This window comes from Chlorocebus sabaeus, chromosome 1 (assembly GCF_047675955.1).
Source record: "Chlorocebus sabaeus isolate Y175 chromosome 1, mChlSab1.0.hap1, whole genome shotgun sequence".
NCBI classification, from domain to species: domain Eukaryota; kingdom Metazoa; phylum Chordata; class Mammalia; order Primates; family Cercopithecidae; genus Chlorocebus; species Chlorocebus sabaeus.
Genome location: NC_132904.1, coordinates 31884686 through 31899305, shown reverse-complemented (window position 1 = coordinate 31899305; position 14620 = coordinate 31884686). Strand labels below are relative to the sequence as shown.

Below are 14620 nucleotides of genomic sequence, written 5' to 3'. Positions count from 1 at the left end.
ACTATTTTGATTCATATTGTTGGTACTGGGTTTTGATCATTTTTCTTCCCCTACTTTTTCTTTGCTTCAAATTAAAGTGACTTAATATCCCTTGGTCATACTCAGTGTTTTGTTAGATCAGTTTGTATTTTGTAATACTATGATTGTTCAGATTGTTCAGAGGGTAAATGAGGTCTGAAGAAATTAGGCAGCTTGCCCATTGGTCACATAGCGGCCACATATCAGTTCTATTCAGTTAAAAGCCAGTTCTAGTTTATCCAGCAGTTCTAGTTCAGCTAAAACTTAGGACTTTGGATCCTCATATAGTGCTCATCCCATCATCATACTGAGCTGCCTCTTTCTCACTTGCTATTATAAACCTACATTTCAAGTTAACCTTTGTTCAGAAAGCTTCACGTCCAGTTTTTTGCAATCAATATTTTACATATGCCAATGAATTTAGTGTATTTTAATACATGTTTTGAGAAAAAGTTGGAATTTTTATTAAGTATTTATTGATAGTTTATCCTGTTAAATTATAATGTTGTTTCAGATGAGCTACTTTTACCTCATATGAAAAAAATAGATGGCATGCTAAATGATAACCGAAAGAGACTTCTTTTGAATCTTCATTTGGATCAATCATTCAAGGTATTTCCTTCTGATGACTTATTAGCAAAACTCAATGGCAATCATAGTCTTCAGTATAATAGGAAGGAAATTTATGAAAATCATTCACTTACAAAATTTTTCACCTAACAAAAATTTGGTTTTTATTCATTGTAAGTCTATTTAGTTTGTCTTTTTTAGTGTTAATCATTTGCTTTTCTCCACTTAAATTTATTTTTTAGGCATTTATAGTTATCTATTTTGTATCTTCTATAAAATAATTTCCAAATGTCTCTGAAAGTATTTCCTTTAAACTACTGTATTCTAATTTTGTTTTTCTTTTAACATTTCAAAATTTTTACGTCTTGTCTGTAATTAAAATTACCTTTTCCTTAGCACAGTTGTCAGAATTCCCCTTACTTGCCTCATTTATTCAATATCAGAGGAAACATTGATTTTTATAAGGGTAGGAAATGTATATAATTCTATCTGTTAATATCTTGGCAATATAAGTTGGTTTTGGTGTTATCAGAAATATAGAAAAGAGCTAATTTAAACTCAGATAATTTATCATAGAAGCTACTTAGTAATTTAAAAATTTCTAGCTTTTTTTTTTTTTGAGACGGAGTCTTGCTCTGGTACCCAGGCTGCATTGCAGTGGCACAACCTAGGCTTGCTGCAACCTCTGCCTCCTGAGTTGAAGCGGTTCTTGTGCCTCAGCCTCCTGAGTAGCTGGGATTACAAGTGCCCACCACTACACCCGACCAATTTTGATATTTTTAGTAGAGACAGGATTTCACCATGCTGGCCAGTCTGGTCTTGAACTCCTGACCTCAGATGATCCCCCCACCTTGGCCTCCCAAAGTGTTGGGATTACAGGCGTAAGCCACTGCACCCGGCCGAGCTTTTTATTTCAATTGGAGAAGAGGCACGCAAATTTATTAACGTGCACATGGGAGAGAATCACAGAGTGATTACTCCCTAGCCTTTCTTATTCAAAGTATGTCACATTGAGAATCATTTGGTTATATCTACTTTGGGGAACATTTTTTAATTGATGGTAACAATATTATACATTTGAATAACTTGTTCACATCCCTATTTATGTGAACTCCATGTAAAAGTGAATATTGACTTCATTTCAATTAGGTGAAAACTGAGGCTATTAGATTGTGTTTAAAACTAAATGACAGTAAACTATCATAGTAGTCATATATTCTTCACTGCCGTGTACTCGCAGCAGGAAAAAAAAGTTAGAAGCTAGTAAGAAATCCAGTACTAAGAATTTGGTCTCCTGACTCATAGTCCAGTTTGTGTTTTTTTGTTTTTGTTTTTGAGATGGAGTCTTGTTCTTTTGCCAAGGCTGGAGTCCAGTGGCGTGATCTCAGCTCACTACCATCTCCACCTCCTGAGTTCTAGAGATTCTCCTGCCTCAGCCTCTCCTACTCAGACTGGATGTAGCTGGGACCACAAGCATGCCCCACCACATCCGGCTAATTTTTGTGTTTTCAGTAGAGACGGGATTTCACGATGTTAGTCAGGCTGGTCTCGAACTCCTGACTTCAAGTGATCCGCCTGCTTCGGCCTCCCAAAGTGCTGGGATTATAGGCGTGAGCCATGGCACTTGGCTCTAGCCCAGTGTTTCCTACTTAACTGCTGCCTTCAAATAAATGAAATACTCTTTTGTGAAATACTATATTTTGTGGAGACAAGGGAACATTTTTAGATAGGTGTTTTCTAAAGATTTACTAAATTTTAAAAATTACCAGGTTTGGCTAATCACTGTAGAAACGTCAAACTAGTTATTTAACAAGATTTCTAATTCTGTTATTAGTTATTAATTTTGATAATTGTCATATAAAGCAATTTGCATTTCTTTTTCTTTTCTTTTCTTTTTTCTTTTTTTTTTTTTTTTTTTGAGACAGAGTCTTACTCTGTCTCCCAGGCTGAAGTGCAGTGGCGCTATCTCTGCCCACTGTAACCTCCTCCTCTCCTGCCTCAGTCTCTGGAGTGGCTGGGATTATAGGCGCCCACCACTACACCTGGCTAATTTTTGTATTCTTAGTAGAGATGGGGTTTCACCGTGTTGGCCAGGCTGGTCTTGAACTCCGGGCTTCAAGTGATCTGCCCGCCTCTGCCTCCTAAAGTGCTGGGATTACAGGTGTAATCCATGCCCAGCCTTAGCAATTTGCATTTCAAAGCCAAATTACATAATATTAAGAGTTATAATGATTTGAAGTAAAATATTACAAATAGTAGATGAAGAAAGGTTTTTCTGTTCTTTAGAAATAATTAGTGTGCTTTCCTATGTTGATCTTCGTGATGTTAGGAGTCCTGAAGCCTTTTCAAGGTAATGATGTTCTGCCTTTTTCTGAAATCTGTGTACTTCGGATCATCTTAGGCATCTTGTGGTCATTGGAAAGATTTAAATTTTCTTCTTTCATCTCCACTGACTTAGTGTGCGTTGTTTCCAAATTTAGAATGTTTAGACTTTAAATTCTATTTGTTGCAAATAGTAATTCTGGATCCAAAAATTGTCAAGGCGCATGTTTTAAATGGAAAACACCAGAGTACATGATAAGAGCACAAATAATCTGAGAAAGGAACAAAGCTAGAACGTGATGGTAGCTCACTCTGGTAGAAAATGCCAAAAGTGTTATTGTTTCTATCAAATGAAATTGAGTTCCTTAATACACTTATACTAAGAAAAATTTAGGTTGCCTGTTTTTAAAAAGGTACCATTTTCAGGGCCCCAATACCAGGTGCTTGGAAACAATAGATGAGTTTGGAGAAGAGTGGCCTTAAAGGTTGTAACTGTTCACAAAACGTGCTTATCGAATGAAGACTGCATTCTGAATCATAAATATTATAGGAGAACGTCAACATTTTTAGTGTCAAAATAATAAATGATGGTAGGAGCTTGATTTAATTTTTATAAAGTCATAATCGAACTAGTTAAATGTCACTACAAGTATCATTCAGTTATTGTTTGTAGCTTTTCAGTCAGGCAGGATGATTTGCCAAGTAGGTAAGGGCATAAATAGGCCAGTGGCTTATTAATTTATTTATTTAGAGACAGAGTCTCTCTCTGTCACCCAGACTGGAGTGCAGTGACGTGATATTGGCTCGTTGCAACCTCTGCCTCCCAAGTTCAAGTGATTCTCTTACCTCAGCCTCCTGAGTAGTTGGGATTACAGGTGTGCACCACCACACCCAGCTAATTTTTGTATTTTTAGTAGAGACAAGGTTTTGCCATGTTGGTCAGGCTGGTCTCGAACTCTTGGCCTCAAGTTATTTGCCCACCTTGGCCTCCCAAAGTGCTGGGATTACAGACATGGGCCACCTTGCCTGGCCACCAATGCCTTTTAAAGGATGGAGTGGAATTGGTTTTACCACATGACCACTGTCAAAAAACCCATCATGCTCTGTTTTAGGATCTTATCTTACAGGTACTTGTCTCGCATTCAAAATAAGCAAGAGAAGAGTGAAGTCAGGGAAGCACTACAGTGCTGCTTCTCCTCTGTCCTCATCTTCACCAGAGGCAGATGACTTCTTTGTAGCAAGGTCCAGCCACATTTCACGGGGCGAGCAGTGGTTTAAGTGGTAGGGCTTTACTGAAACATATATGTGTCTCTTTCTCCTGCCTTGAAGCCAGAGACATTACTAGAAATTAGACATTACTAGGATTCCCAGTGTGGTGTGCTGTTGCTTAAATAAGCAGGTCATAGAGTTGGCTCAGATTCAAGGGATGGGGAAATAGATTACATATCCAATAGGAAGAGCTGCAAAGAACTTGTGACCATGTTTAAACCCCAGCCTGTGTATGTATATGTATGCATATGTGTATATATTTACCACATCCCATCAGTACCCACACACCTCTCTGCAGATAGGTGTTTGTGTGCACACACACTTCTAAATTTTAGATAGCTAGAAGTAGTTTAGATTAGTTTTCTTCTGGTGTCAGTTATTTTGCTTCATTGTTTTCCAGAATGCTTTGGAAAGTTTTCCTGAACTAACAATAATTACTCGAGACTCTAAAGCAAAGAGTGGAGGAACTGCTATTTCTAAAATCAAAATGAATGGCAAAGCTTATAATAAGAAAACTCTAAGGACCTCTAAAACAACCGCTAAATCTGCACAAGTAAGTGTAATTGATTATTAATGCAACTGTACCTTTTCCAATTGTTAATATAATTCCTACTTAAAACATTGAAACAAGCAAATATTTTACTATGTTGTCATTAAGTGTGAAGGTTTTTCAGGTAGGTATAAGCAGCACTGGCCTAAGGAAGAGGGACGCATGGTTGTTTATTTTTTTTCTATAGCACAGTATCAGGCATATAATATGTGCTCACAAATTTCTTAAATTGACTAATATGGAATAAATTATCTCACGTTCATGTTGATATATTCGTAGGTAGTTTTTTATTTTCTTAATTGCATATATTTATTATGTACAAAATGTTATGTTTTGAAATGTGTATATATTGTGAGATGGCCAATTCGAACTCATTAACATATGCATTACCTGTATTATAGGTATATTTTTAATTGGGTATGCATGCACATAGATAAGCGAGTGTGCACAACACATTCCATAAAAAGATGAAATGTTTATTTCATATCTGCAAAGTCATTAAAATTGGAATTTGCTCATCTTCAAACATAGTATAAATTGTTATAACCTTTTCAGAAAACAGTTTGGCAACATATCAGCTTCACAGCAAAAATGTATTCAGGGCTAAGCACAATGGCTCAAGCCTATAATCCCAGCACTTTGGGAGGCTGAGGCAGGAGGATCACTTGAGTCCAGGTGTTCAAGACCAGCCTTGGCAACAAAGTAAGACCCCATGTACCCTGCGGGGAGAAAAAAAAATTAGCCAGGCATGGTGCCGTGCACCTGTAGTCCTAGCTACTTGAGAAGCTGAGTGGGAAGATTGCTTGAGCTCAGGGAATTGAGACTGCAGTGAGCTGTGATCACATCCCTGCACTCCAGCCTGGGTGACAGAATGAGACACTGTCTCAAAAAAAAAAAAAAAAAGTATTCTGTAGAAACAGATTCAGAAATGCATAAAAATACATACCTTTGCTCGTTGTAGAATTGTTTGTAAGAGCAATCCAATTATGTACCACCAGTGTGAAGTTAGATAAATGAAGAGCCACCTAATGTCATACTACATGCTTTTTATAAAGAAGAGATAGATTTGTTCATTCTTTCAAAAAAAATTTTTTGAGTGCCTATAGCATGCCAAGTACAGTTCTAAGTACTAAAGATACAACAGTGAAAACTGGTTAAAAGTCCTCACCCTCATATAGGGACAGCTATATGTACTAAATGAAAAGATAACCAATTTTTAGTTCGGTCAAAAAACAAGTTGGAAGAAAGAAAAGTTGCTGGACAATATGTATAGTGTGATTCCCTTCTCAATACAGAATTAGTGTTATTAACATACATGTTATACCTAGGGGAAAAACATTAAAAAATATATAACATGCCATCGGCTTTGTTTAGCTCTGAAGCAGGAGATTATAGGGAGCTTTTATTTTATAAATCATCTCATATGTTTATTACTTAAATTTTTCTATAATGCTTAAGTTTTTTCAATAATGCATATTTATATTCAGGATAAAGAATTAGATTTTAAAATATAATTTAAATTCTTATTTTGAATAAGTCTCTCCATATTAACACAACTGAATACCTACCCATATATGTCATTTTTGACATTGCCATTGAGACTTTTGATCCAGTATTTTCCTCAAAGTGTTCTTAGCTCAGATACTCCATGAAATATATCTATAAACTTTTTTCTTTTTATAGGAGTTTGCTGTCGATCCAGAGAAAATACAGTTGTATTCTTTGTATCATTCACTCCATCATTATAAATATCATGTTTATCTGATATGTAAGGATGAGGTAATTTCTTCTCATTTATTTAAAAAAGAAATGTTTTTCAGAACGTTAAGGAGACTCTAGCTATAGTATTTTGGAATGTTTTAAAGAGAATTGTGAAACACCTGTGTGTATATATTTTGCCTATGTGTTCTATAAATAATGAATCGATTTATTGTTCTGAGTCTCTCTGCTATGTTTTGTGCTCAGATTTACCCTAGCCTCACCACCTCTTGTAGCAGCTATAATTGGTAATGTTTTAAAGCTGTCGATGCTTGCTTTACATCGCCATAATAAATGATGTTTTATTGCGTTTTGTTCTCTCACAGTGTATGATGATCTGCTTTAATTCACTTCAGTCACTGCTTTGACATCTCGCTGCTTTACTTATTACTTAGAAAGGCCTTATCCCACTTAATCGCAGAGAAATGGGGTTTTGTGCCTTGGCATGAAAAACTAAAAGTTAAAATTTAATTGTAGCTTTTCAGTTGTTCAGAAATTATACATGACAAAATATTACCTCATGGATGGGATATAAGCATTAATTTCCACAGACAGGTTAAATGGTTGTAGACAATACTACCTATTTAACCAGCACTATCACTTCTGTTAATTAAAAAGGGTTAAGTTGGTCCAAGGCTATATCTAATGTGTTTGACAGTAGTCTGGTATGGAAAGATGCTCATAAATCTAACCTTTATATAGCAAAAGACAAAGCAAAGATGGTGATGCAAAATAGGTTGACTACTTTTACAATGCTTTAAAATGCAGAATCGACTCCAAAATTTGTCATTTGGCTTTTAACGTAATTGGAAGAAATGGAGGAATTTTGAAGTACGTTTTCTAGCCTTCCTTTCTGCCCCCTTGGAGCCAAAGATGAGAGGATTAGAGCTCACCCAAATTTATCTGAAATAATAATTCTCCATGGATAGAATGAAGAAAAAAATTAAATACCAGTACTACTTGTAGTTGAACTTAAGTATGACGTGATAAGTATAAGCTAATTTGGCAATTTTCTTTTTTTAGATTTCTTCGGTGCAGAAAAAAAATGAAGATTTAGGACAGGAGGAAATTGTTCAACTTTGTATGAAAAATGTAAAATGGGTGGAGGACCTCTTTGAAAAATTTGGAGAACTTCTAAATCATGTACAGCAGAAATGTTCCTAACTTTTCCACAAAATTCCCATCTTTCTGTAGCACTAATGAAATGGCAGATATGGGGCGGTCAAAGATAATCAGATGTCAAGTAGTGGTCTGCAGGCCAGCCGCTTCCATCACGGACCTGCCATCACCACCTCTGCGGAAGGACAGTGGTGCGCCTTTAGGAAGGAAGTTAGTCCTCTGGAAATGGACCTAAATCCCACCACATTTTTACCCTAATGAATGATTTTTCTATTTTGTAAACCATTGGGTAACTTGAGTTATATTTTCAGAAACATTTTTTGACAAATGATGAAGCATGCACTAAGTATAATTTTTCTTTATTGCTAGAGAAATAACACTTAAAGTAACGATTTTTTTTTTTCTGACTCTGGCTAAACACCAGAATGACAGAGAAGTGGCAGAAACCATGCGTTTGTACTCACATCTGGCCACAAAACCAGAAATATTGTACATTATGTAAAGAGGTCTGGTGTGGTGTGACATCCTGTATGAGAATATCATCAATTTAAAATATAAAATTTGGAAACTGTTCTGCTTTACAGACTCCTTTTACTCTTAACATGTTCAGGAAACTGGATGTGGAATTGGTGCAATTCTCTGACTGCTTTTTGTGTCAAATTATATTGTGACAAAAAAACAATGACATACTATTTTCCCTATCACAAAGAAAAGTATTTTCGTTTATACTGTGTTTTTTCCTTTGGAAAATTTTCAATTGTACATTTTATTTCACTAATAGTTGTATTTTTCACAAGGAAAATGTTGTGGTTATAATTATGTTTGATATATCTCTACAACACCTTTTGTTATTTTCAGTAAATCTTATTTAGTTATATGTTGAATTTCTATTGTGAATTCTATCTTGAGGTAACCATTTTTGTTCATACAAATTTGCTTCAGTGTTATCCAGAATATGCATTCAGTACTAGAATTAGTTTAGCTTTATAAATAGGGCTGTGTTAGACACTGCAGTAATTTTCTAATTCATAAAATAAACTTCTTACTAAACTAGCACTTGATTAACTTGTCGAGGTAAAAATCTAACTACATTTACATTTTGAAGAATAAAACTGATAATTAGACTATTTGCAGTGTTAAACACAGCTTCCTTAACTCTTAGAACTGGAAGTTGTAGAGCTCTCCTTTTGGTGCCTTTCCAGCCTTTATACACACTATTGTAGCTTTCTTAGGTTTGATAGGTAGCGTTTCAAGTAGTTTAGCTGAGACAGTGAATGTATTAGGTTCAACATGACCTTGTGTTTTATTTGTGTTTGCCAACAGGATGCCTTATTTGTTTGAGAAAAAGATTTACTAGTGTCATTCTAAACTATCTCCTTTTTTAGGATTCTAAAGAAGTTAATCATCATCCTTTTGTTTATTTTACCACCGTTTAGTGCCTTAAATCCTATCAAGAAAGCAGTGTTACTGCTCAATGCCCAAATAAGACACGTGGATATTGCTATTGTCTTGCTTTTGAGTTAACAGGCCAACTTTTTATACTTAAAACCTCAGTAAACTGGCAAAGAATTGAAGGTAATGTGATTTGATTTGAGAAGAAAACATTGTAGCATTGGGTGAAAAATGAGTATTTGAGTTAAGCTTACATATTTATTTCTGATGGTTATCTTATTAAAAGCAATAATCCTTAATACTATACTTGCCATTAGACTAGGTACTCAGTAATGGAAGTTTCTCTCAAGGGTTAAATGTTCCATTTTTGAAAGTTTTAAAAAACCTGTTTGGGTGGTTTATTTTGAAAACAAAAGTAACCTATTAGATTCATTTTGCCTAACTCATATGAGAGTCACAGAGTATCAATGGTGAGAGCATCATAAAATGAATTTTCCAAGTGGAGAAGAGTAGGAAGCAGCCATATTTCTTTCTGATAGTATTGACTCTGGACAGAATTGATGTCTTTCATTTCCAAAATGCAGAGTAGGGAACTACATCTCCTAAAGTAGCATTATAAATATACATCTTTATATTACTCTTCCAGCTTATGTTTCTAAATCATTGATAATTTAAACATTTTTAAAAGCCACCTTAATTTAGGTGGCTCTTGGAGTCGATGTTTGAATTCACTAGCCACATTTTCTTCATGATATGCCTCGTGGCAAACAAAGATGTTTCCTTAAGATGAATTTTATGTTTCCCATAGAAAATAACTCATTTCCTTTGGCACTGCAGTTGCCCTCAAACTGCTTGCAGTTATATTCATTTTAGCACAACAAAGGTTTTCATAATACGGGAGGCCAAGTCTATGATACTGCCTCAAAGAGACCCTATTTTTTAGATGCATCATCTTCTCTCATTTGATCCATAGAGCATAGGCAAAGACATCAACCTCAGGCCTTAGAGAAAAGTGGAAATGTTATTATGACAACCATCCATGAGTTATCGCTTTTTATGAAGTTAAATACAGTCATGTGTTGCCTAACAGCAGGGATACATTCTGAGAAATGCATTGTTAGGCAATTCCGTTGTGCGAACATCATAGTGTACTTACACAAACCTAGGTGGCACAGCCCACAACATACCCAGGCTGTATGGTAAACCTGTACAGCATGTTGCTGTACTGAATACTGTAGGCAGTTGTAACACAATGGCATTTGTGTATCTAGACATAGAAAAGATACAGTAAGAATATGGTATTACAATCTTACGGGACCACTGTCAGATATGCGGTCTGTCTTTGAAAAGTTGTTACGCGGCGCATGACTATAAATACCTAGCTGGTTAGCATTTACATTCCTTGCCAGGGAGTTTGAAATTTATAATATAGAAATAACTTTAGGTTTTAGGTAGAGTTAAAGAGGTAAAGCACATGTTGCCACAACCCAGGAAAGTATTTTTAAGAAAGACTGGATTTTCCTACCTTTAGAGATCTAAAAAAAATTTAATATAAAAAATCAGTTTGTGTTGGTGTTTATTACTAGTTCAGATGAGTGCCTGCTGAAGGGCCCCCTTGTCATTTTCATTAAAACCCAGTTTCCACTTACTTGACCTCTCAGTCATAAATGTGTAATGATTTATGAAATAGCACAGTAAGTTGACACTAGAAACTGCCCATTTCTGTATTACACTATCAAATAGGAAACATTGGAAAGATGGGGAAAAAAGTCTTATTTTAAAATGGCTTAGAAAGTTTTCAGATTACGTTGAAAATTCTAAATTTCTTTGTTTCTAAAACTTGAAAATATGTAGATGGACTCATGCATTAAGATTGTTTTCAAAGCTTTCTTCACATTTTTAAAGTGTAATTTTCCTTTTAATATACATATTTATTTTCTTTAAAGCAGCTATATCCCAACCCATGACTTTGGAGAGATACCTGTAAAACCAATATAACAGCAGGGTTATTGAAGCAGCTCTCTCAAATGTTGCTTCAGATGTGCAAGTTGCAAATTTTATTGTATTTGTAGAATACAATTTTTGTTTTAAACTGTATTTCAATCTATTTCTCCAAGATGCTTTTCATATAGAGTAAAATATCCCAGGATAACTGCTTCTGTGTCAGTTGCATTTGACGCATAACTGCACAAATGAACAGTGTATACTCTTGGTTGTGCGTTAACTTACATGTATAATTTTTGGCATCTGTGTTCACAAATGCATGTGTTAGCAAATCACCTTTATTTATAAGTGACAATATTTGAAGTTAATGATATAAAGAAACCTGCATTTGTAGTCCAGCATTTTCATTTGGTCCATAACACAATGTATGGAAATGTGAAAGACAATTTTGTACATTTGTTTGTTACTAACTCAGATCATTAAAATGAAAACAATTTTTTTAAACAAGAAAATCAAAATGTTTGAGGGTTTTTTTGTTGTTTGTTTTTTTAAGAATTGAAAACAGGTATCATATAGCCAAAATCATCGTCATGTTACAGATTCCTCACACAAACTAAACAGTTATTAGTTACAAATGGTATAGGGCCCACCCATTATTTTCTCAGATTATTTTAAGTTAGTATTTGATGAACTTTGCATCTTTAGCTAACAATAGCAGACCATATTTAAGAGTTTCTGTTTTAAGATATAACTCTTTTAGTCCTTTTCTACCTATAAAGAGTTAAAAATCTGCCGGGCACAGTGGCTCACACCTGTAATCCCAGCACTTAGGGAGGCCAAGGAGATCGAGACTGTTCTGGCCAACATGGTGAAACCCCATCTTTATTAAAAATACAAAAATTAGCTGGGCATGGTGGCGCATGCCTGTAATCCCAGCTATGCAGGAGGCTGAGGCAGGATAATCATTTGAACCAGGGAGTCAGAGGTTGCAGTAAGCCAAGATCGCGCCACTACACTCCTGCCTGGTGACAGAGCAAGATTCCATCAAAAAAAAAAAAAAAAAGTATCAATCCATTGACGTATAAATCTGTTAACTTATATCTTTCTAGTTTTATCTGAAAATAGTCCATAACTAGAAGTAATTGATAATATCAAGCTATTTCTGTCATCTCTGTTGAGTAAGTTAAAAAAATAAAAACGTGTCCTGACTGGACTAGTGAGTTGATTTTCTGAATTAGATTCTGCCTTAATCTTCATATAATATTTTTAGCATATTAAGTATTTCAAGTGAAGATACTGTCAATGTGCTTGCTATCTTGTAGTTTGGATTGTAAATGCAGTGAATCTTCATGCCTTTATACAGTTAGAAAATGAATAATGTAACAAGTGATCTGTATCAAATATTTATCATCTCAGTAAAGTCTGAAAAAAATTTTTTTTTACTTCTATAACATCTGTTTTATTCTCCATTGGTTGTTGAAGTTGCTGTTCATTTTAGTTCTTTCCACAAAATACTTTAGAAAATAGTCATTATTCGAGTGCTCTATATAAACCTGAATGACAGCACATATACTACACTGCTCTGTTAATTTTTTGTTACTGTTTTTTTGTTTTGTTTTTGTGACAGAGCCTTGCTCTGTTGCCCAGGCTGGAGTGCAGTGGCACCATCTCAGCTCACTGCAGCCTCAGCCTCCCAAGTAGCTGGGATTATAGGTATGAGCCACCACGCCTGGCTAATTTTTGTATTTTTGGTAGAGACAGGGTTTCATCATGCTGCACAGGCTGGTCTCAAACTTCTGGCTTCAAGTGATCCCCTTGCCTCAGCCTCCCAAAGTGCTGGGATTACAGGCGTGAATCATTGCGCCCGGCCTGCTGTCTGGTTTTGTTTTACCATACTTTGTCTCAGACACACTCTATAAACTCAACCTGAACCTTTTCTAGGAAGAAGTGAAAGAGGTTACTTCTACTCTTTGGTTTTCCAAATAGAAATTTTTTTTTACTCGAAAAATAGTAAAGCTACTCATGGCTTGTTTTTTAAAAACTCAAAACAATATGGAAAAGTGTAAAGAAAGAGATATAAACTACTCTCCACTGAGCCTTTTTTTAAGGTGGTGTGGGGTCTCCCTCTCTTGCCCAGGCTGGAGTTCAGTGGTGCAATCACTGCTCACTGCAGCTTCCACCTCCTGGGCTCAAGGAATCCTCCCACCTCAGACTCAAGTAGCTGGGACTACAGGCATGCACGACCACGCCGTGCTAATTTTTGTAGTTTTTGTAGAGATGCGGCTTCACCATGTTGCCTAGGCTGGTCTGAAACTCCTGGACTCCAGTGATCCACATACCTGGGCCTCCAAAGTGCTGGGATTACAGGCATGAGCCACTGCACCTGGCCATACTAAGTCTTGATACAGGCCTAAAACATGCTTTCAGTTCAATATGGGATGGGTTACAAGATTTGGTACTATGGGTTGTTCCTTTTGTGTGGCATAGCTTTAAGTGAATTCCTAAATTTGGCATACCAATGTGTAAATTAAAAAGCACGTTCTGAAGTGAAGTAAAAAATGATCTGGGTTATTGATCATTTTAGGTTATGTATATATCTCTTCTTTAGGTAGGATGAATAATTTAGAGCTGACTGGTTTCAAATTAAAGGAAGATACAATTACCAATTGGTCTATTGTTAAACCTTATCTATTTTATGATGTTAATCAGGAGTCAAGATATTGCTTTACAAAAATATTGTGTCTTGCATATAATTTACCTGTGGGTAAAGTTTACTATTTTCACCTAAAGTATGGATTTTCTTTTAATTTTACTCCTTAAAGTATTTAGAATAAGGCAACAACAAAAATAATTTAAGACATAGATTAAAAAATAAAGGGCATAGTAGAAAAGCTTTTCTAAAACCACATCCAGGAATACCTTTCACCTGCCTGCCTTCCCACCCATGGTGGCCCAGGCCTGAGGGCATCTAAATTCCCTAAAGTATATGGTTTTTTCCTTGCCTCCAGTCCTTCCTGTTCCTCCTGTTGAATTAGTCTTCTTCACGTCTCAGTCTTCAGATTTCATTTTAACTTCACTTCTACTGAACCAGATTAGGTTTTTTTGTTTGTTTGTTCCCTTATTTTGAGATAGGGTCTCAGCTCTGTCACCCAGGCTGGAGGGTAGTGGCACCATCACAGCTCACTGCAGCCTTGAACTCCTGGGCTCAAGCAATCCTGCCTTAGCTTCCTGAGTAGCTGGGATTACAAGCACACACCACTGCACCCAGCTAATTTACAAATTTTTTTTAGAGACGGAGTCTCTCTTTGTTGCCCAGACTGGTCTCCAACCCCTGGCTTTAAGAGATCTTCCTGCCTTGGCCTCCCAAAGTGCTAGGATTATACTTGTGAACCACTGTTCCCAGCCCAGATTAGGGTTTAATCCAATGGACCAGATCAAGTGCCCTTGGTTCCTCCAGCAAGAGCATGTTTGATGCTTTTTTGTGGTTGTGTGATTGCTGGACTTTCTTTGCTGCTGGCTCCTATCCTCTGATAATAGGATTTACGAGTTTTGCTCACCACTGCATCCCCATCATCTCATGCACTGTCTGGAACATAATATATTTTCATTAAACATTTGGCAAATAATTGGACATATGAAAAAAGTCACAGGGAATATTAAAAAGGTTAAAAACAGGAA

At 35.9% G+C, this 14620-nt stretch overlaps 1 protein-coding gene across 1 annotated transcript in view; it reads left to right on the top strand.

The window, feature by feature from the left end:
* QSER1 (glutamine and serine rich 1) overlaps positions 1 to 12152 on the top strand; it is an 84592-nt gene extending 72440 nt beyond the window's left edge. The window contains exons 10-13 of the mRNA XM_008002673.3: positions 533 to 630; positions 4580 to 4732; positions 6413 to 6508; positions 7511 to 12152. Of these exons, the coding sequence (XP_008000864.3) occupies positions 533 to 630; positions 4580 to 4732; positions 6413 to 6508; positions 7511 to 7651 (488 nt within the window). The 3' untranslated portion in view covers positions 7652 to 12152. The remainder of the gene's footprint in view (positions 1 to 532; positions 631 to 4579; positions 4733 to 6412; positions 6509 to 7510) is intronic.
* Positions 12153 to 14620: the final 2468 nt, after the last annotated feature.